Source organism: Hemitrygon akajei, chromosome 19, assembly GCF_048418815.1.
Source record: "Hemitrygon akajei chromosome 19, sHemAka1.3, whole genome shotgun sequence".
NCBI classification, from domain to species: Eukaryota; Metazoa; Chordata; class Chondrichthyes; order Myliobatiformes; family Dasyatidae; genus Hemitrygon; species Hemitrygon akajei.
Window position 1 is genome coordinate 33,927,320 of NC_133142.1, and position 23,805 is coordinate 33,951,124.

Genomic DNA, 23,805 nt, shown 5'->3' on the forward strand with positions numbered 1-23,805 from the left:
TGAAACTGTGTTACTTGTGTTTAGATTCCCCTCAAGAGGGACAACAGCCTTGCAGCATCTACCTTCTCAAGCCCCCTCAGAATGCAGAGGCAATAAACAAGCAATCTGCTGAAGGAGCTCAGCAGTTCAAGTTGCATCTGTGAGGGCAAAAGGAATTGTTGACATTTTAGGCACGACTACGATTCTTTACTCCCGGCCCACACAGATGCTGCCGAGCTCCTCCAGCAGACAGCATGTTGTTGCGGATCACAGAACCTGCAGTCTTGTGCCTCCTCTCAGTACTTGTTTCAGAACTATTTCTTTTCTTAATCTTGTGAACTCCGATGAGGGTAGGCTCAACCTGCTCGATTGTTGACTTCCTCGGTGCTGTCAACACAAATTTTAAGCTCAAGTTTGTTTTGAGTGGGAGGGGAACATCCACCCTTCTGACTCAGAGGAGAAATGCTACCAACCGAGACACAGCTGACACAAATTACAGTCATAAAAGAAACAGTTGAACATTTGCAATGATAAGACCTATTTAAAGCAGCAGAGTGTAGAAAACATTGAACGCGTGTTTACAAGGTTATACTTACTGCTTCTCGCAAACAGATCTTCTTTAGTTCTTCTGTTCTTTGGTTGAGAGCATCTTCCAAAGCACTTCGACGCTGTTTCAATTCAATGAGCTTTTCTTTCTTCAGTTCGTCACTGACTTCAGAATCTTGAGAACCTAAACGGATGCATGCCATTGTTACATCTAAACAACGTGAAGATTACTATATGTAATAAGGGTGTGTTTTTATGTAGATTCAAAACAGCATAATGCAGAACTGCTCGAGCAGCAGATGTGCTTCCTTCAGGATTTGAAGAGGTCTCTGCGTGGTCAGTCAAAACAGAATGCAGAATCTGGCATGAAGGACATTGTTACTACTAACTTATAGGTGTATCAGCTCCATGTGGTGTTTGCCAGTCTTTCATCATGCTCTTGGCACACGTGTCAATAAATAATACCTTGCAGATTACCAACTGCAGATTTTCATTTTAAAAATACAAGGAATCCTGGCCATTCTCAGATGGAAAGCAATTTAACACTACAGAGTTTTGTAAGAAAGAACTTGATTTATTTTTTTAAAAAAGCAATCAAATTCTCCATATTTTCAAACCCTAAAGATAAATCTCTTTTTGCACAATATATGTACCTGTACACACTGCCTTAAAGCTTAAATTAATTGGATATTGAAAATGAAAACAAAATCAATTTAGATATAAAGAATTACAGTCTCTCGTGTTGTAAAGACTCCATTAACTGGAACTTGAAATCAATACATTGCATTATCATCAGAAGCTGTCTCCACCTATTGATTTTTACAGATGATTGAGCATCTGTAAGGGCAAAGCTACCAACAATGCTTGGGTTTAGCTGACCCCAACACAGACTCACTGGATATAACATATCGTCTCTAATAATATTTTAAGATTTCATAAGGCTAGTTTTGTTCTTATACAAATATATACACACACACAGTCTGCAGGATTTAGAGGAATAAATATGCAGAGAGATCGCAGACTGCTGCAATAAACACAAGGTTGTGTTTTTTATTTATTTCCAGCATCTGCAGATTCACTTGTGTTGAGGTTGTGATATTAGGTGATTTTAATTTTCCACGTATTGACTGGGACTAGATGGGATAGTTAGCCGAACGTGTTCAGGAAAGTTTCGTTCATCAGTACCTAGAGGTCCCAATGACAGAGTGTGCGATACTTGATCAGGGAAGGTGACAGAAGTTCGTGTCGGGGAACACTTTGCATCTAGTGATCATAACCCCGTTAGTTTCAAAGTAAATAGGGAAAAAGACAGATCAGGTGTGCAGGCTGAGATTCTAAATTGGAGAAAGGCCAATTTTGATGGTTTCAGAAAGGATTTGGCAAGTGTGGATGGGGAAAGGCTGTTTTCTGAACGGTGAACTTGGCAAGTGGGAAGCGTTCAAAACTGACATTTGAGAGTACAAAGCTTGTATGCGCCTGGCAGAATAAAAGGCAAAGATAACAGATAAACTTTGAATTTCAAGAGATATCGAGGTCCTGGTTAAGAAAACAAAAGAGGTGCCCAGCAGGTATAGGCAGGTAGGTACAAATGAGGTACTAATGGAGCACAAATAAGACAAGAGAACACTTGAGAAAGAAATCAGGAGGACTAAGAGGTGACACAAGGTTTCCCTAGCAGACAAGGTGAAGAAAAATCCGAAGGGATTCTTAGTGTTAGTTGATGGTTGCCCCTCTGACTGGCGGCCTGTGACTAGTGGAATGCCGCAGGGAATCAGTGCTGGCGTCATCTATATCAATGACCTGGACGATAATGTGGTTAACTGGACCAGTAGATTTGAAGGTGACACCAATATTGGGGGTGTAGTTGATGGCGAGGAGAACCATCAAAATCTGCAGCCGGATCTGGACCAGTTGGGAAAATGGGCTGAAAAATGGCAGATGCAATTTAATGCAGACAAGTGCGAGATATTGCACTTTGGCAGGAGCAACAATGGTAGGTCTTACACAGTGACTGTAGGACTCTGAGGAGTGCTGTAGATAAAGGGATCTGTGAGTAGAGGTCGATAATTCATTGAAAGTGGAGTCACAGGTAGATAGGGTCATAAGGAAAGCTTTTGGCACATTGACCTTCATAAATCACTGCACTATCTACAGGAGAAGGGATGTTATGTTGAAGTTGTTGAAGACGTTGGTGAGGCCAAGTTTGGAGTATTGTGTGCAGTTTTGTTCACCTACCTACAAGAAAGATGTAAATAGGGTTGAAAGAGTACAGAGAAAATTTACAAAGACGTTGCCGGGTCCGGAGGACACGAGTTATAAGGAAGGATTTAATAGTTAGGACTTTATTCCTCCGAAGGTAGCAGATTAAGGGCATATTTGATAGAGGGATATGAAATTATGAGGTGTATAGAGAGGGTAAATGCGAGCAGGCTTTTTTCACTAAGGTTGGGTGGAACTACAACTAGAGGTCATGGGTTAAGGGTGAAAGTTGAAAAGTTTAAGGGGAACATGAGGGGAAACTTTTTCACTCAGAAGGTCGTGAGAATGTGGAATGAGCTGCCAACACAACTGGTGCACGTGACCTTGACTTCAACATTTCAGAGAAGTTTGGATAGCTAAATGGATGGTGGCAGTATGGAAGGCTATGATCCCAGTGCAGACTGATGGGAGCAGGCAGTTTCAACGTTTAGCATGCATTAGATGGGTTGAAGGGCCTGTTTGTGCTGTACTTTTCTATGACTCCATACCACGTACATGTAAAAGCAGGTACTTCTGGAAAATTGCTAATGATTGCTGAAACACCTTTGATGGGATGTTGAGAACAGACCTCACAAATAGTTTACCTGAGGAGATTAGGCTGCCATTACTAGCTGTTATAATTGGATTTTTTCTATCCTCATTTGTCAGTTTAGAAGCTTTAGGTATTCCAGTGTCAGTCAAATCCATTGCAATATCACTGAGACTTCTTGCTGAAGGAATCTTTGCCTATAGGAGGGAAAACAAATATTAAAATGATCTCCTTAGAAGTCACAAAGGGGGGTGGGGGGTTAATGAATTATCAACAGAATTTAAATTTGCATATCAACATTTAAGTTACAATCCAATTTCCTCATCAAGCACTGACCTTGCTTTGTTTCCTGTCCAGGTAGAATTGATGTTGACTTATTGCCATCACCCAAATGGATTTGATCAGTGAGGCACTTGCATACCATGTATTTACGACCAGACCTGTCTGCCCAAACGTTCTTCTTGATAACGGAACTCTGCAAATACAGGAATCATTGCCATTTGCTTCCAAAAGTACAGGTTTGCAGCATATATAACAAAATGAAAACACGGAGGGATATGATATCCAACTTAATTTAAATACAAACACTGCCAACGAGCAAAGACAGTTACTGTGCTACAACAGGATTAAGTTCCTAGGATCTGGACTTAACCGGATTTTTTTCATACCAGAAATGTGAGGATCAGATAAAACAGCTCTGAGGGGAGAGTCAGCAGGTATGGGAAGATTGGCTACAAGTCGCCCTCGCTAATTCGGTTTGGTTTGGTTTGACCCAGCTCCCAGCTGTTGTGGCTCGAAACGATGGGAAGTAGTGGGGAGAGTATGCCCCATTATCAGCCGGCAGAAGATGCCTGCAGCAGTTGACAAATCCACCTCCAGCACAGTGGTTCAAATCACTAATTCCCGCTGTTTGTTGCACTTGCCTCAGCTTCATACCTCTGTCATACATGTACCTATCCAAACTTCTCTTAAATGATACAACTGACCTCGCATCTACCACTTCTACCGGCAGCTCATTCCACACACTCACCACCCCGAGGGAAGTAGTTCTGGCACAGATTCCCCTTCAGTATTTCGCCTTTCACCCTTAACCTATGACCTCTAGTCCTAGTCTCACGCAACCTCCATAAAAAGCCTATATGCTATTTATACCCCTTAATTTTGTATACATATAAAAGATCTTCCCTGATTTTCCTGCACTCCAGGAAATAAAGACCTAACCTATTCAACCTTTCACCATACTTGGGTTCTCAAGTCTTGGTAACATCTTTGCAAATTTTCTCTGCATCCTTTCAAGCTTATTGACATCTTTCCTGTAGGCAGGTCACCAGAACTGCACTCAAAATTACAGAATTATATCTTATTTAAATATAAATACTTATGTACTCCTTTGCACGCTTTCCATCCGTGCTGGGCTGAGTGGCGAGCTAGCAACTCGGCCTTGTAAAAACAAGAAAGCCTGCTGAAAAAAAAACGGCGTCCCGATGACTCCGCTCAGAGTTAAGGGCTTTCTCCTCCTTCTTCATGTACTCAATGCCCTGAATTAGGAAGGCCAATGTGCCAAAAGCTTTCTTTATGACTCTACCTACCTGTGATGCCATTATCAGGGAATTATGGATTTCTATTCCTAATCCCTTTGTTCTACCACACATCTCAGTGCCCTACCGCTCACAGCGCAAGTCCGACCCTGGTTTGTCCTCCCAAAGTATAACACCTCACACTTGACTGCATTAAGTTCTATCCTCCATTTTTCAGCTCATTTTTCCCAGCCGGTCCAGATCACTTTTACAAGCTTTGATAACCTTCCTTGCTGTCCACTACATTCCCAAACATAGTGCCACCTGTAAATTTGCTGGATCAGTTTATCTAAATCATTCAAATAGATGTTACACAACTGACTCACCACCAATCCCTACAACTAGGGAAGTCTGACCGGTTTCAAATATTGTTTAACTATTCCCTGGAAAATTTTTATGAAGTCAAAAAATAATGAGTCATCTCATTCCTAAGGGTGTCATGGTAGCATAGCAGTTAATGCAATCACTTTACAGTGCCAGGAATCGCCAATTGGGGTTTGATTCCAGCTGCTGTCTGTAAGAATATGTACATTCTCCTCGTGACTACGGTATATGGTTTTCCACTGGATGGTCTGGTTTCTTCTCACATTCTGAAGACGTACGGTTAAAATTAGGGTTCCTGAGATGCGGCCATGCTGTGTTGGCACTGGAAACGTAATGACACTCTCAGCACAATCCTCGGACTGTGGTCAGTCATTGACAGAAAAGAAACACTTCATTGTATGTTTCCATGAGAAATAAAGCTAATCTTTATACATGGACAGGTACCCACAAGTGGGGTGCTTGCAACTTGGGGAGGCCTGCACTACATCTGACATTTGTTATTTTCAGCAAAGAACGAGCAGAGAAAGCAGTGGGAATTAGCTACAGGTGGGAGAGAGGTGCAGCCAGTGCTGCTGATTCACAGTTCCAGAGACTTGGGCACTGCACCTGTGGAGTTTGCACGTTGCCCTGGAGATTGCTCTCGCTTTCCCAGATGCTCTGGTTTCTCCCTACTTCACAGAAGATGTAGGAGAAACAGCTACTGAACGTTACTCCATCATGCAAACTGGGTGGGAAAGTGATGCTCCTATCAGAGAGACCAGTTGCAGAGATACAAAGGGATAAGTGAGAGAATAAAATTGATGGGAGCTGGTGCAGTCCCACTGGGCCAAATAACCACCTCCTGTATTGTCAGACAAAAAAGACTGCAGATACTTCTTCAGGTAACAAATTTTATGAGTTGTACTCATAGGTTAAAAACTTGGGAAAAGTTTGGGCTCCAGAGGGAGCCATGAATTTCACAACTTTACCTACAGATAGAATGGAACTTATAGCACAAACCAACAAAATGATTATCAATAACTTGTATCTACCTGATAAGTGATTGGAATCAGAGTCAAACAGCACCGAGATAGATGTTCAGCTGCTTCGCACCAGTCATCAGGCACCCACTAATGATTTTCCTGCACAGACCTCACACTAAACTCAGTTCATTCTTCCCCCACAAACCCATCAACTCTCGAAAGGTTTTATGCATTGGGGTAACCTGAAGCTGCCAGTCAACCCATTCCTTTGCTATGGGGAAGGAAATCGGAGCACCTGGAGGAAATCTGTGGGCTCAAAGGGAAAAAGTGCAAACTGCACCCCAGGTCAAGTCTGAACCCATGCTGTGGAGAGAATGCAAAGGTGACTCATCAGGGCATTGCCCGGATTGGAGGACTTAATACAGGAAGAGATTGGATAGGCTGGGTGTGCTTTTCTTGGAGAGAAAGAAGCTGAGGGATAACTTATATATAACACGAGAGCAGATAGTTAAAATACTGAATATTCCCATGGTAGGGGTATCAAAAACAAAATAGCATAGATTTAAAGTGAGAGAAATTAATTTTAAAGGCGATTTGAGGATTAAGTTTTGTTTTCACACAGAAATTGGTTGACATCTGGAATGTGCTGCTAGAACTGAAGATGGAATCAGATTCAAATATTGTAGTGCTCAGACAGACAGTTTGGTGTCTTTCGGGCATAAAAGGACATGGTCCTAATGGGGACAAAGTAGGTTGGCATCGTTGTTGCTGGCCAAAATGCCCATTTCTGTGCTATGTGGCTCTGACTCTCCACACTGAGGACTGTGGACACATAGGTGTTGAAAATAATATGCAAATGGAGTGCAAGGATAGTATGGCCAGGTGGATTTGAATAGAAAACCAGCCATAATTGTATTGACTGATGGAGCAGGCTCAAATTGCTGATCACCCAACTTCTGTGCACAGTATTCAGATTTAGCATAGACAGTACTCAATGCCATACATTTAAGATTTGATGCTTACAATTAAACATTTCTGGAATGCTGGTGTCAACTGCTCATTTTTTGCTACTTTGAAACTGCACTGAAATGGAAAAAAAAAACTCTTGTTTAACTGCTGTGTCTTGCATTATGCTACGTACAAGTGCTCCTTCAACAGAAAGCGTCAGATGGCCTGGGACTGTATGCTCCTCCCTAGCTGCTGTGGCAATATAATTATTTCAAGGACCAACTGAGAGAAAGTTCAGTGTTATTAGTGTGGAGGAGGGCCGTGCTGGCTTTAAAATCAAGTCCAAAGCAGCTTTGAGTTTGGACTTCAAGAAAAGTGCACCACCTGTTTCTATTCATGGAATTTTAAAAATATTATTTCACAAAGAACAAAAAAAGGGGACGCCTCACAGACAGCTGTACTGCACACTACTGTACTGATTAAAGTTAATGAAGTTTTATCACTTTAAAATACATAAATAAACTTGCAGCATAATAGTAGCTTATCCATAAAGGACTGGGACAGAATCTCTTCTACTAGATGTCTTCAAAACCAGGCTGTAAATAATGGATATCGGGTGAAGAGTTACAAGCCAGTGATCTCAGGGCCATAATTACTCTGCCACAAACCCCAGTGACATTCCTTTTCTTTCATCCACTGCCACAGAAATCCTAGATTAATTTCTATCAGTTAACATCAAGAAATTATTATCAGCAACAATCTTTATACAGGAACAATATGATCAATTGCAAAATATTTGATTTACCAATAGATCAAGTAGTAAATTAAAAAAATACGTTCGTTTCAATAGCTAACTCTCCTTTCGGTTTTTCCTCCAGGCCCACAGATAGTGCCTGAGGAATCACACTTCCCTTAAATTCATTGCTTTCTTTAGGAGTTGAGTTTAAATTGGCCAGAAGCCAGTGCATGGAAGCATTTGTTACGATGCTTTCCCCCCAAAATAACTCTGGCAGAAAAGATGGAATGCAGAAAATAGATTGCATCTGCTTGGCTACCATACAATCTGAGGTGATCTACAACATAAATTGTAACTGTGTGTTGTTTACCGGATGAACACGTTGCTGACAAGGCTGCGGTGTAGTGTTCATCATAATTGCCCTTTGGCCACGTTGGAGGGCAGTTAAGAACCTTAACTCATTGGCGATAATTCAGGACAGTGAGTGGAATACAGGTGTTCCTCATTCTGAATTTTAAAAGTGTTCCTCTGAGGGAATATAAGTGGTATATATTCCTTAAAGTTGCAATCCAAAGTTTCTCTGGGGGTTTTGAGTCACACACAGTCTGGGCTGGTTATCGAAGCATTAGAACATCAGTGAATCAGATAGGTACAGTCGGCCCTCCTTATCCGCGAATTCAACCAACCGCGAATCGTGAAAACCCGGAAGTGCTCTTCCAGCACTTGTTGTTCGAATGTGTACAGTCATTTTTTTTCTTGTCATTATTCCCTAAACAATGCAGTATAACAACCAATTTACATTGTATTAGGTATTATAAGTAATCTGGAGATGATTTAAAGTATACGGGAGGTTGTGCATGGGTTATCGTGGATCGGGATCGAAAAAAATCAGAAGTTCTCTTACTAAGTAAGTTGGAACAGGTACATCTGGTATTATTTAGCGTCAGTTAGTCAAATGTTTGTCTTAGTATATAGTATATATTTTACCTTTCTATGCATCTAAAACACTTAAGAACGTATGTTCTAGCGCCGGGCTCGGGACAGATCGCTCCTGAGTGCGCTCTCCACCGTGCCGGGCTGATGTGGAGGATCAAAAACCCAATAATTAAACCACTGCGTTGCTTAGTAATAATTGTAGCTTTCATCAGGGCAAAGCCTTTCTCACTTCATCTTTAAAATTGTTCCGATCGTTGACCGACGTAGCCTGACTCTTTTCCAATGACTGACGGCGTTTCACCTCTTTCCGATCGTTTTGTTATTTACACTTTATTTTCGCGAACAGAAACAGTGTGGATTCAGATCTCTACTGCCGGGTCCTAATGCCCACCGCACGCAGACAGGCTAAATAAGGTCTGGGGTTCGGCTGGGTCCTAAGATCCAGCACATTGAGCCAGGTTGAATAAGGGACTTGAGCATCCGCAAATTTTGCTATCTGCGGGGATCCCGGAACCAATCCCTCGCTGAAAAGGAGGGCCAACTGTACTTAAGGACAAGATGGGTGTTTCATGGGCACTATCAGAATTGAACTTCTGACTCCAGAAAAATAGCCCTGCCCTCTGGAAACTTATACAAACATGATCACAATTAACACACTTAAATATTGAAGCAGTGCTGCAGAAAGTCTTCGAAGCTACAAATGCTTTGGTTTAGACAGATGGGTTTCCATGGAGAAACAGCTGAGTAAAGGGAGAGAAATCTAGTGGGCAGGACCTGGGCAGCTGAAGTACAACTTGCACAGGGTAAATCTGAGGAATGAGGTGATCGGGGACAACTGGATGAACTTAAAGATAGAAAACAATGCTGCAACAGAATGTTAATTCTGAGGACAAAAAGCAAATGTCAGACAATAGAGGGGTGACAGTGAATTTATTTCATTTACTTAGAGGCACGGCAAGGTGACAGACCCTGCATCTCAACGAGCCCGTGACCAATTAACCTACCAACCCGCAGATCTCTGGAAAGTGAGGGGACACTGGAGCGCCCAGAGAAAATCCATGTGAACACAGGGCCAAATGTAAAAAAAACTCCTGACAGACAGCGATGGGAATTGAACGTAAGTCGCTGGTGCTGTGAAAGCATTACACCATCTGTTATACTACCAGGCTGCCAAAAACCACACTTGCTCTGGAGGCTAATGCTCGTTTTGGCAATTCCCCAGCGTGTGCCTTGCCCTGACTGACCGCACCACCAGAGCTCTACAAAAGGAGACAACATTTTGAATGAAGTGTAGCTTATGAAAGGCAAGACCTGACAAAGCTGACATGCAAGTATAGCCACTATAGAACAACTTAAATTAAAAACGTCCAAAGATGATGAAATTTTCACTGACAGATTGGATTTGGAGAGTAGGCAAACTAGCTTAGAAAGATAATTCCAGGGAGTAGGAACTTCTCTGCCCAAAACAGAAAAATAACAAACACAGCAGAGAAACACACACAAAATGCCGGAGGAACTCAGCAGGTCAGGCAGCATCTATGGAGAGTTATAAACAGTCAACGTTTTGGAAAAAGACCCCTCATCAGAGAAAATAACATTGATAAGGTACCTTCAACAATTTCAACATGTCCAAAAATACTTTCAAAGCAATGGAGTCACTGGTATTATACAGGAAACATGGTCACCAAACTGGGCACAGCAAGATTCCAGCTATCAAATGACTAGTTACAGATATTGGTAGAAGAATAGATATCACTTTCCTAAAAGTGCAAACTTGTTTTACATCCACCTAATGGACAGTGATGTCATTTGGAACAGAGCCATGACAATACTGGAATCAACTTTCAACCAACTGAGTCTATACCACTCTCTGAAGGGCTGCCCTGTCAGTCCCATTCTCGTGCAAATTTATTTTCCTCACACATATTTAATTTCCTTTTGAAATCAGTGCTCATCTCCTACTTTGAGTCCTTAACCATCGTAACATCAGTAAATAAGAACATTCCTTTGCTGACCTTATCTCCTCTCAACTTCCTTCACGACATCTTCTCCAACTTCTCTTCTACAGTACTATGCAAAAGTCTTAAGCTCATACATAGGGCTGGGGTGCCCAAGACTTCTGGATAATACTGTACGCATCAACGTGGAGCAGAGAGCGAGTTTGTAAATCTGGCTTGAGCAAAGGAAGTTAGGAATGGCGACAGTGGCGCAGCATGGGAGGGGTGGCACAAGTGCCTGGGTGTCGCGTGGGTGTAGACACACCCAGCCCTGAGACATCAGGCAAGGTCATTCGAATCTAAACAATTGGTTTATTATCATTACAGAACATCTGTCTCTCTGGTGCTTCCTGCTCCCTCCCCTCTCCCTTCCCCAACCATGATTCCCCTCTGCCTGCCCCCCTTCCCACTCTCAGTCCACTATCAGGTCTATCATCATACACGTCATGAAATTTGTTCTTTTTTTTTGCTGCAGCAGTACAGAGGAATACATAACGTTTCTTAAGTCCTGTGCATAATACCCTAACTAGATATACTGTAAGTACTGTCGCTAACAAAAACCCTTGTGCCTTCTCATCTCATCTGAAAAAAACCACCTTGAACACTGCAGCAATTTTCTGATAGTGAGTTAAGGAGAAGCACCCGGAGAGACAAGAGGAGCAGAACATGTTAGCATGCAAGGATTAAATATAAGAACAGGCATTATTAACTTTAATACATTTGGAACAGGAAGCCAACAATGGCTAGCTATAACAGGTGCAATTATTAATATGGTAATAAAGAAATAAATACAAGATATAAAAGTTGAATGGAAGAAAGGATGGAGTTGAGTCAATAAAGGCAACTACTGCTTGTCTCTGACTGTGTGACTATGCACAGTGCAAGCACCAACTATAAGCTTGCTGGGATCACACGTGTTGATGGACTCTCAAGATGGTGATGAGGCGGCGTACAGGAGTGAGGTAGATCAGCTGTTTGAGTGGTGTTGCAACAACAACCTTGCACTTAGCATCACCAAGAGCAAGGACTTGATTGTGGGCTTCAGTAAGGGGAGGTTGAAGGAACACACACCAGTTGTCATCGAGGGATCAGCAGTGGAAAGGGTGAGCAGCTTCAAGTTTCCGGGTGCCAACATTGCTGAAGATTGATCCTGAACCCAACATATTGATGCAATTATGAAGAAGGCACACCGCTGGCTATACTTCATTAGGAGTTTGAGGGGATCTGGTATGTCAAAGATTAGCAAATTTCTAAAGGTGCACCATGGATAACATTCTAACTGGCTGTGTCACCATTTGGCATGGAGGGGCCACCTCAGAGGAGCAGAAAAAGCTGCACAGGATTGTAAACTTAGCTAGCTCCATCATGGGCATCAACGTCCCCATATCGAGGCCATGCTTCAAAAAAGATGGCATCCATCATTACAGACTCCGACCACCCAGGACATCCCCTATTCACATTATACTACCAGAGAGGAGGTACAGAGATGAAAGGCACAAATTCAATGCTTCAGGAACAGTTTCTTCCCCTCTGAACAGACAATGGACCATGAACATTATTCTCATTATTTTTACTTTCTTTTTGCACTTGATTAATTTTTAAATATATATTCCATGTTCCTTGTGGTTTGTAGTAAATTTTATGCATTGCACCACAAGGCTGCTGCAAAACAACTAACTTGCTGACGTATGTCAGTGATAATAAACCTGATTCTGATTCCCAAGGGCACAGACCAATGGACTGAACTCAAATTTTAGGTGCATTGATTAAAATCAATCCTTGGACGTTTTGAAAAATTGCCTTTTAAAAAATTATTTGTAATTGCTTCAGAGTCACATTTAGCTTCTATAAGGATATTTGTAATAGAACTCACAATTAAAATTCTGCAACACTTTAATGAATGAGATATGTTCATGAACTAAAACAAGTTTTAAGTTTGACGGCAAGCAAGGAAGCACTTTACCTGCGGGGATCGTGAACTTCAACTGCAAATTTCTTTTCACGAAAATACAAATTCTCAAGTTGTTTCCACTGGAAAATCTACAAAAAAACAACAACGGTAAGCTTGAATATATAAGGTGCAAAACTGATGGGATAACTGTACTTAATTAAATGAATGACTACCACTCTAGAGTCACAAGTGGCAGCAATGATACTGATGTGTATGAATGCAACAGGACAGGACAGAGAGAAATGAATATGAAGGTAAAGTATGAAAAGGCGCTGAATAGTTTATTTTTGAAAACTAATTTTTATTATGAATAAAGTTTATTATGTTAAAAAAACAAATTAAAGGACTGGAAGTCTATAAACAGAGCCAACCTTAAGACAACTCTCCATTTAATAAATTATCCGTGTTGCTATAGAGCAAATACAATAACTTCCTTGTTTCAATTGCCACCACCTTCCTTCATAATATGCTCCATTGTTGTTAACACACTCTGCCAACTAACCCTTTCAGCTGTCTGATAATCATTTAAAATCAATACCTGTCGTATGCCATTCACTATCTACTTTAGCTGCCTTCGGAAATAACCACTTTACAAAGTCTTCCATCGGTAATTGCAAACAAACATTCGGAAATCCTTTGCAAGGAAAGGTCACTGCCAACTTTTTACATTTTAAAACCCTGGATGTGCTAACTCCCCAGTACTTTCTGATACACACTGTTATGACCAACTAAAGACTGAACTAAAAACACAAAACACAGACACTTACACTGATTGGCACTTTGCTCACCAATTTGTCAGCTCATAAAGGATTAAGCTTTGCACACACTTTCGTACATATAGTTCTTTTTAGAAAGGTCCCAAGAACTGTTGTGTGTTTAAAATCCCAGCAAACTTCCTTGTATTACATCAGTAACCTGGTTTCAGCTTCTCTCGAGTGAGTTTGAATCATTCGTATGATTTACTCCTCCCATTATTTCAGCGCGTCAACTCTGTCATTAATAAAGTCCCTCCCAGTAGCCACTCACTTCCATCCCACCTATAATGGGAATTCAGTGGAAAGGATTTCTGTTCTTGAGGAAGCAGTATTCAATGTCAAAAGCTGCCTTCTACGTCAGTTGCAACACTGTGAGAACATGATCAACATTGCAACATACTGGCAGAACGCTCCAGCCCACACTGGAATTCCTTTCCTTGTTGAATGCTTACACTCAAAAAATTCTTACTTGAGGCACTATCAAGGAGGCATCATCTGAAGTCAGCTGTCTGTAACTAAGACTCTTGCCAGACTGGTTCTACAGGATGTTGAACAGAACACCAGTTTAATTATTACTTGCTTTAGTAACTCTGCAGCTAAACAGATATCATGATTCTCTGTTGAAAGTTCCAAGGCCTGTAGGTTTCATTGATACTAGAAACAAGACTGCTGTGAAAATGTTTTTATGTATTCATTTTTCAAATATGGATGATGCCAGCGAAACAGTACTTAACACCCACTCCTTACTTTATCTAGTAAGTGGCTTGCTGGAATACTTCAAAATCAAACACACTGCTCTGCATCTGGAAATCACGTAAAGTCTAGATTGGATAAAATCTATGGATTTCCTCCCCTGAAGCATATCTTTCTCCCGAAATTCATAGTTTTGTAGTATTATTTTTTTTAAATGACAGGTTATTAATCTGAATTTAAATTCCACAGCTGTCATGATGAGACTTTAATGACTTTATATCTTTAATGCAGCCTCCTGGTAAATTAAGATATTTAGCATTATGAGAAATAAATTGCTCCAATTTAGGACACATTTGAAACTCAAAATACAGTTTAAATAACATACTTGTCATCATTTGATATAACATAACACCATTTTAGTGTAATCTGACATATGATCTAATCTTTGCAAAAACACGTGTCTCAAAAAAAAATCACTATTTTCCTAATATGGAAATACCTTCTCAACTTAAAGCTGCATTAACCACTCTTCCCAATTTTAAGCCAGCTTTGGCATGGATATACATCTCTGGCCAGTTTAAAAGTCAGAAGTATAATTTCATTGACTGGGACTAAAGCAAGATATTGAGCTGAGACCCTTCATTTGAACTGGCAGTGCTGTATGTGATTTATGTACAGAGTTTTGGACCTTGGTCCCCAAAGAATGTTGTTTTGTTTAGCTGTATTTACGTGAAAGGCTGATTGACTTGCTAAGTTCCACCAGCTTTTTGTGTGCCTAGTGAAGATTTTCAGTAAATGCAGAATCTTGTGCCTGTAGTTCCTTAGATTAGTGCATTCTTAAAAGTATAATTGTCTCTGCGATCTCTGCACTAGTTTTGTTTTAAATAACATTAAAATGATGATTAAAAAGTCAGAACTAATTTTAATAATTACATCTAAATGAGCTCAGGATTAAGATTTTGCTTGCAGTGTGGTCAAGTTTATTATTTAATATGTAGGTTAATTTTTAATTAATGAAGTGGAAACATTTTATAATTAAACTACTAGGATAAGTATAATTGTTAAGATATAGAGTGTCAGGTAACATTGCTGGAATAATGGAACATTAAATGAATACTGGCATTATTATGTTTAATGTACTGATGGCCAGATTAGTATAACTAATTGACACACACAGAAACAGCATTATTGTATAACACAATACTGTAAGGATCCCCTAGTGAAATTTCTTAACCAAAACATTTCGAAAGAAACTAGTGAAACCTCTAATCAGTTGGTTTCTCTATATCATGGCATGCTCCCACTGAATAACTTTGAGGGATGTAAACTCTAAAACAGTGAGGCAAGTGCTGGGATAGTTCTCTCGCAGTATGCTCTTGACCATAACTGGTCTCCAACCTGCAAAACGAGTACAAAACTGGATTTTATGAGTCCATAGTAAAAGAAAAATCAGCAAGCCCGAGAGGCCAAGAATAAATCCATTTGACTAGAATTTGTTGAAGAATTTTAGAACAGATGTTCACTCAATCCTTTACTAACACATTCACAATGTAACACGCAGTAACTTTTAAATACACAAACAATTACACTAACAGAAGGAATCCATCGAGTTTCAATGCTTTTAGATTGTACACCATTTGGTGATTAAAAGAAAATTAAACTTACCTGAATTTAAAAATAGACAAGTAACGGAATTACACTGCACACATCTCGCAACGATCAGTGCAATATGAAGAGTTAGTGGTATCACATTAGAAAGGCAAGTACAAGATCGGGGCCTGAGGCTTCAGTGAATGGTTGGAAATGCTGCTTGCCATATGATGTTAAAGTGATGTCCCAACCATTAAAAAAATATGCAGAGGGAAAAGATCTCACTAGACATTTGAAGAGCAGGGCATTCTCCTGCTGTCCTAATAAACTCTGGCATTCGAAATGAACACGGAAGGTTTCTCTAGGACTGTTTTAAGATCTATACTGACCTCCCCCTCCTAGGCGTTATCTAAAATAAAGTATTCGAACATTTATCTAATTTCTGTCTACATATTTGACCTGGTCACATACAAACCAGTAATACAACTCCGACCAGACATCAGAAGTGTCCAGCACTTAGCAATCCTATTCACATCTCCTCACAACACAGGAGGCCTTTCGCCCATCAACGTCAATGCTTAGAACACTGCCACTCCCTCACTTATTTCCCCGATAGCCTATTTTCTCTCACTTTCCCATCAATTGCCTCTTAACTTTCTTGCCACCTGCCTACATGGAAGACAATTTATAGCTGATAATTAACCGATCAGCACACTTTTGGATTGTTTTAGCTTTGGGTTTTGATTAGAAACCCTGCAGTCATAGGGAGAACAGGCAAACTCCATATGGTCAGAACCCTAGGTGGCTTACTAGTGTTATGCAGTACCAACATAACAGTTGCTTCTGGTTAACTGAGACACATCAGATCCAGTACATTTTAGGCCAATTAAGCGGCTGCCCCAATTAGCTCAAAATTTCATGAAAATAGTTACAAGGGTTAAAAAAAGACAAACTATCGTTTAACTGAATAACAAATTATAATTAAATCCAGAAGAAATTATAACACTAGGAACACTGCTACACTGTAAAACTATTTATGAATAACTTTCAACAGATGAATTCATCCAGTGCACACCGCCATTTTCTTTTGATTGACTGTAAACGAACAAAATCCGTGCAAACACCTGGACCTGCAGGTTCTAGACTGTCTTCATACAACGCTTTCGATGATTGCATCCTCCAAATCTTCATTTTCACTGCAACATTCAAGATGTCAATATCTTCAAATTGTTCACTGTTCCTAACTTGAAGTAGTGAAATTATTTATTTATTTTTTTTACTCATGGCCGTTTCTGGCATCTCCAGGCCTGAATGCTTGAAACCGCAGAGAGCAAAACAGTTCTGAATTGCCTTACTGCTTATTTCTCGCTAACTACCAGTGACAAAAATCACTTTTTTTTTGACACAAAACATGCAACTGGCACTATTTAAACAACTGTTTGCTACAAACATAGCATAGTGTCTAAAGGCCACACAAATGCATGTGACTAATGCTTGTTAGAAACTTCTGTCCCAAATAAACAAAGGAAATCCTGGCTATTTTCTCAATTAGTTTTTCTTTAAGAGTTGTCCCAACTAAGTAGCTGTGCCGATTAACTGATGTCTCAATGAACTGTTATCCACTATATACTTTTATCTCATGTATGAATTTAAATAATTTGAAAACAGCTATTCATAATGTTCTGTATTCATAGCAGGGTTGATGATTGCCCCAATCTGTGATGATAGCCAGTATTTAAGCTGATTGTTCCAAATGAAATAATTTTCTCTCATCCAATCATTTGACCTGCAAATCTCAATACCTGGGCCAGATGAAAATGGAATGGCTCACCTGAAGTTTACAATAATCAGTGCTCTGCTGCATGTGTGATCTGTGAAATAGATTGAACCAATTTTCCCAGGAATACTCCTAGTAGAATATTCTGGGAAATGCTGAGATGGTTTCTTCATAACCAGTCCTGTCCACAAATTACTGTGACAGAAGGCTAGGCCACACCCCTGACCAAGTTGCCCATCAAATACAGTAATTCAAGAGTTGCTCCAAGGGATGAGAGCCAAGAATGATGGCAGAGAGGGGGAGGGAGGAGGGAAAAAGAAACCAGGGATTCTACAGATGCTGGAAATCTTGAGCAACAAAATCATGGAAGAACTCAACAGGTCAGGCAGCATTTATGGAAGGGACTAAACTGCCACTGTTTCAGGCTGAGACCCTTCATCAGAAATGGAAAGGAAGGGGCAGAAGCTGGGAAAAAGAGCGTGGCATATTGGAATGCAAATGTAGTTTTAAGAGTTGTACATGTGTGATATGATTCTCGATACACCATCGTCCTAGATACTATTGTTAGTTTAGTCTACACAGATCCTGCTTAAACTGCTCCAGCTGCTTGGTTGTTGCTGTTGGTTTTGTGTAAATAAGTTATAATAAAAGATAGCTCTTCCCTTCCCAAACAGCAACCATTGAAAATGGTTGACAGTGCCATTGACATTGACAATTACAGTGACATTGAAAATATTGCTGCTACTGGGAGCAACAGTATTGAAATATAAATACTCTCTGTGAAGCAGTAGTGGTGGCATGCAGTGAATATGGTGGGTATGTTAATGGTCTCAAGAAATATGACATGGTTCAGCCATTTGCCTGTTCTTGAAATGAGAACTTGCTGGTTTCCAACAGCGAACAATATTGTTGAGTTGCTGGAGGATACATAACAAAGCAATGTGGTCTGACATGAAAAGGGCACTGTATGATTGCTGGGATTTGAGAGGTTGGTGAATTTACAGGTGCCATAAACCATGGAAGTGGTCTCTTATGAGGACAGTGTAAAAGTCCTGAAGGGACATTTTAACCTAGTACCTTAGGCACTTACAAGGTTAGCACATTTAGCCAGCGACCACGGGAAACAATTGGTTAATATGTAGCAAGGCTAATGATACTGAATGAAGGATGATGCTTTCAAATTCTTCTTAAGATTAGGTCTTTGATATGCTGGATCTAATATTTGAAGGAGTGGACAGAATAGCTATCAGCAGAAGGTGGTGCTGAGATCTGGTTAGTTCTGTGGCGCAGGGTAGGGAACCGTCCACAAAAACGGTAATGGAAGCCCTTCCTTTGAGGGAAGTTGTGTGGACTCCACAAGTGTATTTGGCAGGAATCCTGTAAATTACACGTGAACCCAAAAGCAAGAGATCCGGAATGTGGGTGTAAAAGGCAGGGCTTTGTCAGGGATGTTTGGAATAGTTTGCAAATACTCACACTGACGACTCAAGGTGATTCATGAAAGCAGCGGGGTGAAAAATAGAAATAAATCAGGTGACAAAAAGGGAGCTAAGTAACAAGGACGGTTTGGGGACATATCAAATTTAACAAGTCCAAGTTCGTGTTTGATAGCATTTGAACCACATATGAATACCCATGAATACAGCCAAATGTAACAGGTCAGTGCAAAACACAGTACCAACAGTCATACACCGCACAGGTCACACAGAAATGTACAAGGCAGCAGGCAAATAGGAAAAATAAATATTGTCCAAGTCCCAGAGTTCATGAATGTTGCAGTAGTTTGCAGCTGAACACAATACATCTTGTCTTCTGCTAAGTGAACACTGGAGGCAGTACCAACTCCAGCACGCACACTGCTCTGGTGGAGCACTCCAACTCAGGCACCTCTCTTATTGGCGGCTGTGAACAGGTGACACCACGGCTTGGGAGCTAGTCGTTGCTATGACCGAGGACACACAGCTTCCCCGTCATCTGCCCCTAATATTCGCCAATAAACCAGTGATCCAACTTGCAGCATTCCATATTAACAATGCGCAACAAGGTCTTATAATCACAAGAAAAGCGACGAAGACCGTCACTCATTGTTAGACTTCACACGGCCTTCGCGCACTGATGCGTCCAGCTCTTTCAGTTTGTCTGCCAATGAGCAACTTGCTAATGGGGCAGACCTGCAATACTTTAAGTTTTTAAATGTACAGCAGGGTCTTGAAGTCATATAAAAAATACATTCAAAAAAGGCAATAGCACCTTTCGTTGGCCCCATAAAAGCCGCTGCGTCTAAGCGTGCCACCATCTTACCAGAAGTAAGAACAAGACACTGCTATCATCAACTGATGTGAACTCCTCAGGAAATTCCACAAGATATTGCTCATTTTAAAATGGGTACGAATATTCTGCATTATCATCAAATTATGCAAGAATTTTATACTTGGGGGAAAAATGCAGGTTTCAAATCTTAAAAGCAGTCAAGAAGACGGGAGCATACTTAAAGTTTAGGAAGCAAGGATCAAACAGGACACATGAGAATTACGAAAGGTACCCATGTTCGGACATGTTCAGCACAGCTTTGTGGGGCGGGAGCCCTGTATTGTGCTGTAGGTTTTCTATGTTTCTTACCCAGGAAGGAACTCAAGAAGGGAGCAACAAGAGAACATGAAAAGGCCTTGGTGAGTGGGATTAAGGAAAATCCCAAGGATTTCTACACACCCGTGAAGATCAGGAGGGCAACTAGAATGCATGTGGGACAAATCGGGGATAAGCCTGGAACTAGAGGGGGTAGGATTGATCCTTAAAGAATACTTCCCCCTTCAGTATTCACCAGTGCAAGGTCAATGTAGAACAGGCTAATATGCTGGAACATGTTAAGAAAGAGGTTGTGTTGGAACTTTAAAAAAAAATGTTAGGAAAGATGAGACAATGGGGCTGAATGGGATATAGGGAAAGCGAGGGAAGAGATTACTGCACCACTTGTGATTATCTTTGCCACTGGCCATAGGCGTAATACAAGACTGAAGGATGACAAATGTTATTATTTTGTTCATGAAAGGTAATAAGGATAACCCTGGGAATTAAAGACTAGTGAGCCTTACATCACAGGTGGGAAACTATTGGAGAGGATTCTTGGAGACATGATTTGGAGAGGCAGTCTTATTATGGATAGTCAGCATGGCTTTGTGAGGAGCAAATCACGTCTCACAAGCTTGATATACTCTTTTGAGGAAGTGCTGATGAAGGTAGAGTGGTGGATGTGAAATATATATGGATTTTGGTGAGGCATTTGTCAAGGTTCCCCATGGTAGGCTCCTTCAGAAAATCTGGAGGAATGGGATTGAGGTGATGGACTTGGAATTGACTTGCTCACAGAAAAGAGAATGTGGTAGAAAATGGGGCACGTTCTGCTTACAGCTAGTGTTTCACCAGGATCTGTAATCTTATCAGTGAAGTGGACATTTAGAATATTTGTTCATGTGATTGCCGGAGCCTCATCTTGCCATCATCTTAATTCCTTTAGATCTCTCAGACAGCTTGCCTGAAGACGTCATCTTTACTGTGTTGCCTCTGTGCACCATTCATGCTTTGCACACAAAGGTCAGGGCTGACAACAAAATGGCTTTGTAGGCCTTCGGTTATGAGACTTTCAGACACTTCTGGCCTCCCTCACGTTTGTAGGAGGTCACTCTTCCTTTGAGAATTCTCGCATTGGTTCCATCATCGAAGTGACTTGCACAGTACTGCTGAGATACACAAAGCGTTTACCTAAACGAAAAATCATTCCTCCTGTAGCATGATACACTACTACTTATGATTGCAAATCTGTCACATCTGTGGAAAAATGGTCCAAACTATGGCAGAAGTCACAGTCAAATTTGGGATTCATGAAGCAGCCAGTCTGGCTCCCCACCTTCTTCCCTTTGCCTAAGAAATTCTTCCTGTCAAATATCCAAGTGTCCTTTAAATATTAAAAGTAAATCTCTTCCACTTGTACTTCCAGCAGTTCATTGAAAACTCTAACCACTCACTGTGCCAAGAAAACGTTCTCATGACACCTGTTTAGTCAGCCAGTCACCTTTATTACTTCCTACCAACAGGACCCAGCTTCCCTTTACTGAATCAACCTACACTCTGATTTTAAATACCTCTGTGAGATGGTTTCACAACTTCCATTATTCCAAGGAGAACCACACCAGTTACTCATTTCTATCTATATAACCAATGAACTACATCTTTCCAGGGAATCATTACAATACATACCTTCTGTATTGTCTTCAAAGCCTTTACATTTTCCCCCAAAGTGTGGTGACCAGAATTGGTGCAATAATGCAGTTGTGCCTGAACCACCTTTATATAACTGTTCATCATGACTGCTCCTGTACACTTTGTCTCTTGTAATAAAGTGCAAGATCTATATGAGTTTTTAAACTACTTTCTTAACCCGCCCTGCCCTTACATGAACTATACACCTCTAGATCTCTCCAATCGTGCACATCTTAAACCCCCCCCCCCCCGCCCTTTGGCATCCAATTCAGGTCCATTCTTCCTTCCAAAGACGCTGACTAACCTCCGACAACCAACACATCCATTTCAATATCTTTTCAAGGCCTTAGTCATTGTCGTTGAGAATTCCGGTCAAGATGGTGCCAGCGAACAATGGTCCTTTGGGCGACATCCTCCAGATAGCAAACCTTTCCATTCTTTCACTTTTTTTTTGACGCCTTCTGCTTGTTCTGTCTTGTTAGCATAATGGAAACCGTGAGCTAAAGTTTGAATCTCGATCAAAGCGTCCAGCACGGTTCTGTGTCTGAAAAGCTGCCTCGTGGAGATCAGAGACGAGAGGCCGAAAAGGTCCGAGAACACACACAGACTCATGGAAAACACCAGAGACAAGGCACAAGGTCAGGAACGAAGCAGTGAGGAAGATTGAAGCATCGGTGCGAATGCGGAGGGGTCAGCAATGGCTCAACAGAGACAGTCAGCAGCCGGATTAATCGGCCCTGGATCGGTGACCACCCTTCACGGAAAGATGAGTTTGTGCGGCCTGCTCTCCTCGTATGCAGACGAAAAGACATTTCTCATATTGAGATTTATGCAACTATTGGATTGAACTTTATATTGGTTTCCTTCAGTTTTTCAGCGTTTTCTTTCTTGTGGGTGATTGGAGATCCATTATATTGTGTGTGTGGGAATGGGGTTGGGGTCTGGTGCTACTGTCGCTGTTCTTTTCTGCAAGTGAGGGGGCTGTTGATAGTTATAGCGGCTGTTTTTTTTTACTGCAGGCGAGGGGGGATTTTGAGGTCTGTGAGCTTTGTTTCTTTTTCGGGGCGGTTAGCGGGGTATTTAGGACTTTCCTTTCATCAACATCAGTATTTAGTGGCTATCTGGAGTAGACAAATATCAGAGTCTATTATACATGCATATTTGACAATAAAATAAGCTTTGAACGTTTTTCAGATCTATGTTCTGAACAAGCTCGCGATACTGGTGTTACATATTCAACCATTATAACTGGAAGAGCCTTCAACCACTGACAAAATCCTTGAATACAGGATAAATTTCCACAAAATTTCATCTTGCCTTTATTTCCATCTAAAATTCCTTCAATGCTTACTGTTTTTGACTAATACTAACTTTCCCAATCTGACCCACAGGTACACGACTCAGACCATTTGCTTTCTAAATTGCAAAAAAACATTTAATGTTTTCTGAAAATGCATTCAGTTTCCTCATTCAAATGCAAAAAAAAACTGCTGGAGGAACTCAGTGAGTCAAAGCAGCTACAGAGGTGGTAAAGGGATGAGCAATATTTTGGATTGAGATCCTCCATCAGAACCCCAAATTTTGCTACAGATTCCAGCATCTACTGCTTTGTGTCTCACACCATTGAAAATGTTGGATCTTAGTCAAATCAGGCAACCCAGATATACTGCTGCAATTAGGCCCAATGCATCTCGAAGAACAGCACTTCATCTCCTGTCTAGACATATTGCAGCTTTCTGGAGTTTACACAGAATTCTACAACTTCAGGCAACTTGATCTGTTGGAATCAGTCACCCAACTGTGATATTAGCTCAGCTTGTTTGTCATTTCCTCTCCAATCACACTCTCTTTATTTTTCCACCCTCATAGCAGAGGACAAGCCCTGCAGACGTGACCTGCAGGCCACGTCTTTCTATTATTATTTTGCAGCTCCTACATTCCTTCATGTTCTCACCCTCTAACCATTCCTATTCATTCGCTGACCAGACA

The 23,805-nt window shown here is 40.9% G+C and overlaps 1 protein-coding gene across 5 annotated transcripts in view; it reads right to left on the reverse strand.

Moving 5' to 3' along the window:
• The window catches only part of LOC140741871 (FERM domain-containing protein 4B-like), a 316,280-nt gene that overhangs the window by 15,958 nt on the left and 276,517 nt on the right, over positions 1 to 23,805 (reverse strand). For all 5 annotated transcript variants that reach the window (XM_073072370.1, XM_073072368.1, XM_073072369.1 and 2 more), the window contains 4 exons: positions 12,757 to 12,833; positions 3,650 to 3,788; positions 3,369 to 3,510; positions 576 to 709 (listed from right to left, as the gene is read on the reverse strand). In XM_073072370.1, coding sequence (XP_072928471.1) covers positions 576 to 709; positions 3,369 to 3,510; positions 3,650 to 3,788; positions 12,757 to 12,833 — 492 coding nt within the window. The remainder of the gene's footprint in view (positions 1 to 575; positions 710 to 3,368; positions 3,511 to 3,649; positions 3,789 to 12,756; positions 12,834 to 23,805) is intronic.